At 39.8% G+C, this 5072-nt stretch overlaps 1 protein-coding gene across 1 annotated transcript in view; it reads left to right on the top strand.

Moving 5' to 3' along the window:
* Positions 1 to 517, top strand: part of LOC137635311 (uncharacterized) — an 11599-nt gene extending 11082 nt beyond the window's left edge. Inside the window, exon 2 of the mRNA XM_068367781.1 lies at positions 65 to 517. Coding sequence (XP_068223882.1) covers positions 65 to 517 — 453 coding nt within the window. The remainder of the gene's footprint in view (positions 1 to 64) is intronic.
* The last annotated feature ends 4555 nt before the right edge of the window (positions 518 to 5072 follow it).

The following is a 5072-nucleotide window of genomic DNA, read 5'->3' as shown; positions in this document are numbered from 1 at the left end:
TATACCCCCCTAGCCATACCCCTTCCCCAGTCAAAACCCTACCCCAGCCATACCCCTCCCACAGCCCTACCCCTCGCCCAGCCATACCCCTCCTCAACCCCAGCCATACCACTCCCCAACCCCAGCCATACCCCTAGGAGGATTAGCCATACCCCACCCCCAGGAATACCCCTTCCAAAGCCATACCCCTCCCCCAGCCGTACCCCTTCCCAAGCCATACCCCTCCCCCAGCCATACACCTCCCAAGCCAACCCCCTCCCCAAGCCAACCCCCTCGTACAGCCATCCCCTTCCTCAGACATACCCCACCCCCAGCCATACCCCTACCGCAGCCATACCCCTCCCCACAGCCATACCTCTCCCCCAGCCATACCCCTCCCCCAGACATACCCCTCCAACAGCCATACCCCTCCCAGAGCCATACCCCTCCCCAAGCCATACCCCTCCCACAGCCATCCGAACCCCCGGCCATACCCCTCCCCCAGCCATCCCCTCCCACAACCATCCCCTTCCCCTAGCCATACCCCTTCCCCAGCCAAACCCCTAGATCTTATCCCACACCCACAGATAGCCTGATAGATTGAGATGGACAGTTAAACGGACTTGGGGACGTGGAAGGAGGGGGGGGGGGCCTAGCCCACCCCCCAGATACAGAAACTAACCCACTATCGTAACTTCATCGAATACCAGTAGCCCGCAAAACTGTTTTCCATCGCCATATCTCTGTTTACATTAGGGCGTCGGCGAGAGCCAAGCTACGGATTCAATCTAAAAGATGCTTTAAGGAGATAGGCGCTTCCCACGATCTTCAAGAAGAAGATGAAGGGAGGAGAGAGAGAGAGAGAGAGAGAGAGAGAGAGAGAGAGAGAGAGAGAGAGAAGAGAAGGAAAGGGAAGAGTAGAGAAGTGGAAAGAAGAGAAGAGAAGAGGAAAGAAGAGGAGAGAAAAGAAGAGAAGGGAAGGGAAGGGAAGGGAAGAGTAGAGAAGAGGAAAGAAGAGAAGAGAAGAGAAAAGAAGAGAAGAGAAGGGAAGGGAAGGGAAGGGAAGGAAAGAGAAGAGAAGAGGAAAGAAGAGAAGAGAAGAGAAAAGAAGAGAAGGGAAGGGAAGGAATGGGAAGGAAAGGAAAGGGAAGAGAAGAGAAGAGAAAAGAAGAGAAGAGAAGAGAAGAGAAGAGGGAAGGGAAGAGAAGAGAAGAGCAATGAAAAGAAGAGATTCGAAGAAAGAAGAAGAGAAGAGAAGAGAAAAGAAGGGAAGAGAGAGAGAGAGAGAGAGAGAGAGAGAGAGAGAGAGAGAGAGAGAGACCCCAGCTTAAGTCCCAAGGGAACGCCAGCCATCAACGTCTCTTAAAAGGTAACCAGGAGCCTATAGCCTGTGAGAAACGACGGATAAAATCTCATTTATCACGACTTTCACCGCAGGGAGGAGGCCTCCTCCCTCCAGGGGCGAGGCCCTAGGAGTTTAGATCGTAACTACTTCAGGGATGACGATCGGGAAAAGGCAAGACACAAGAAAGCTAGGCAGAAAACACTTATAATCATTATTAAAAGTTCTTTAGAAATACAAGACAATTTTCACGTCTTGGGTAGTGCCATAGCCTCTGTACCATGGTTTTCCACTGTCTTGGGTTAGAGTTCTCTTGCTTGAGGGTACACTCAGGCACACTTTTCTATCTAATTTCTCTTCCTCTTGTTTTGTTAAAGTTTGTATAGTTTAGACAGGAAATATCTATTTTAACGTTGTTACTGTTCTTAAAATATTTTATTTTTCCTTTTTCCTTTTCCTCACTGGGCTATTTTCCCTGTTGGGGCCCCTGGGCTTATAGCATCCTGCTTTTCCAACAAGGGGTGTAGCTTAGCAATTAATAATAATAATAATAATAATAATAATAATAATAATAATAATAATAATAATAATCTTGTATGTATAACAACTTGACTATGCAATATTCCTCTCGATGTACAACAGAGAAAAATTAAAAATTATTCTTCTTTTGCAATTAAGATGCAACAACCAATGATCATCACACATCTAGGTCGACTTTGAAAAGACCAATATAAATTAATTGACATTTTTTAAAAGGATAAAACGTCCTTAATATAACTTGACTAATGATAAAGGGCATATAATAAACTCCTAAAAATCTATTTCTGTCACGTTATTTGGTCAATATAATTATTTCTTTTAAAATGATTTCATACGGTAATGATAAAATAAATTTTGATACTGAATCTATCATTATATATATATATATATATATATATCATGTATACAGTATATTTAATATTCTCATACCTTTTAGACTTGGCTCCACTTGGCTTGAAAATGAGAATCACACAAAAACATTAACATATAAAGTGAATTAAAACAATACCTTTAAAGCAAAATAAAAGAAACCTTTAATTAAAACTATTTCAACAATTTGTACTAATATCATCGAAGACAAAAGTTAATTTCTGAGACCAGTAATATGATAATATGTTTATCAAAATGAAAGTAATTTTAGCAGCATAAGAGAATTGATAAATTCCTAAATTGATAGAGACAAGTAATATGAAAATATGTTTATCAAAATGAAAGTAATTTTAGCAGCATAAGAGAATTGGTATATTCCTAAATTGATAGAGACAAGTAATATGATATGTTTATCAAAATGAAAGTAATTTTAGCAGGATAAGAGAACTGGTATATTCCTAAATTGATAGAGACAAGTAATATGATATGTTTATCAAAATGAAAATAATTTTAGCAGCATAAGAGAACTGGTAAATTCCTAAATTGATAGAGACAAGTAATATGAAAATATGTTTATCAAAATTAAAGTAATTTTTGCAGCATAAGAGAATTGGTAAATTCCTAAATTGATAGAGACAAGTAATATGAAAATAAGTTTATCAAAATTAAAGTAATTTTAGCAGCATAAAATTGGCAAATTCCTAAATTGATAGAGACCAGTAATATGAAAATATGTTTATCAAAATTAAAGTAATTTTAGCAGCATAAAAGAATTGGTAAATTTGGTAAACTTGTAATTTGAGTCACTAAAATTAGATACGTCATCAAATGGTATTTCTATAAAATCAATAAAACATAAAAATTCTATTAAGTAAAACTTGAAAGTTTCTAAAATTCTATTGAGTAAAACTTGAAATCTCTGAAGAATTAAAACTATGACACTAAGATCCTTGTATTATGAGTTAAATTAAAAAAAAATAATTTACCTTACTACCGTATACAATACATAAGTTGTAGCAATCCTTTATAACAAGTAGCCAAGCCAAATTACATGCACATAGTAATTCACTTAATATATTACTTCTCTGAAAATAGTAATTTCAATAAATAACACCTTATGTTCTAGAAAGAAGAAACTTTGCAATGCTTGTTTGCTTAATAAATAAATAAACATACCCATTTATACACACACACACACTATATATATATATATATATATATATATATCTTCAATCTTCTTTTTTCTTCATATTGTTTTTTAAGTTTTTAAAGTGTTATTTTTCCCTGCTTGAGCCCTTGGGCTTATAGCATCCCCCTTTTCCAACTAAGAATGTAGCTTAGCTAATAATATATATATATATATATATATATATATAATCTATCCATCTATAATGTTCTTCATGTTTAATATAAGCAAGATTATTAACAGTTACCAGCTTAAATTGTAAGCTATTCTAAATAAGATTTACTTTACATAATTAAATTCTTTTCTGAAAGTTTCATCAAAAAAAAAAAAAAAAAAAAAAAAAAAAAAAAAAAAACCCTTCAGACGCATTTTATCTCTTCCCTCTTTCGTTTATCGGTCAATCTCCCTTCTTCTTCCTTTTTATCCCCTGGCTATTCCTTATCCTCATTCCACTCTGGCCTCCCTCTGACCTATCACTCGAGAGCTTCTTCATACAGTCAGGGGGGGGGAAGGGTTTGACTGGGGAAGGGGTATGGCTGGGGAAGGGGTTTGGCTGGGGGAGGGGTATGGCTGGGGAAGATATATGGCTGGGGAAGGGGTTTGGCTGGGGGAAGGGTTTGGCTGGGGGGGGGGGGGGGTTGTTTGGCTGGGGGGGGGTTGGCTGGGGGAGGGGTATGGCTTGGGGAGGGGTATGCTGGGGAAAGGGGTTTGGCTGAGGGAGGTGTATGAAAAGGGGAGGAGTTGGCTGGGAGGGGGATGGGTATGGCTGGGGGAGAGGTATGGCTGGGGGAGGGGTATGGCTGGGGGGGAGGGGGGTTTATGGCTAGGGGAGGTATATGGCTGGGGGAGGGTTTGGCTAGGGGAGGGGGGAAGAATGTAGGAGGGGGAGGAATATGGCAGGGGAAGTGTTTGGCTGGAGGAGGGGTTTAGCTGGAGGAGGGGTATGACTGGGGAAGGTGTATGGCAAGGGGAGGGGGACAGGGATGGGTTTATCACTAACTACATCTGGCTACCTGTACACTCTCGCATCTTCCCCTTGGGGATTCTGAAAAGTCTACTTCTATTCCCCTCCCTAAGACGTCTTCCCCAATTGCTCATTCCCCAACCAGTTATTCAACTTTTTTCCATTCCCTTTTCCCCAATGGTCTTCCTTAAGTACCCCCCAAAAATTCCCTTTTCCCCATAGGTCTTCCTCAAGTACAAAAGAAATTCCCCTTTTCCCCAAAGGTCTTCTTCAAGCACAAAAAATTCCCTTTTCCCCATCGGTATTCCTCAAGTACAAAAAAAAATCCCCTTTCCCCATCGGCATTCCTCTAGTACAAAAAAATTCCCTTTTTCCCCAAAGGTCTTCAAGTACAAAACTTCCCTTTTTTCCCCAAAGGTCTTCCTCAAGTACAAGAAATTCCCCTTTCCCCATCAGTATTCCTCAAGTTCAAAAAAATCCCCTTTTCCCCAAAGGTCTTCCTCAAATACAAAAATTCACCTTTCCCCATAGGTCTTCCTCAAATATAAAAAATACTCTTTTCCCCATCAGTATTCCTCAAGTAGAAAAAAGTACTCTTTTTCTCCATCGGTATTCCTCAAGTAAAAAAAATTCCCCTTTTCCCCAAAGAAAAAAAGAAAATCTTAGGAAAATTAACGAGACAATCCTTTCAC

The sequence above is a fragment of the Palaemon carinicauda genome, unplaced genomic scaffold (assembly GCF_036898095.1).
Source record: "Palaemon carinicauda isolate YSFRI2023 unplaced genomic scaffold, ASM3689809v2 scaffold1128, whole genome shotgun sequence".
In the NCBI taxonomy this organism is placed as follows: domain Eukaryota; kingdom Metazoa; phylum Arthropoda; class Malacostraca; order Decapoda; family Palaemonidae; genus Palaemon; species Palaemon carinicauda.
Note: the sequence above shows the minus strand (reverse complement) of the source record. Positions and strands in the feature narration are given on the sequence as shown.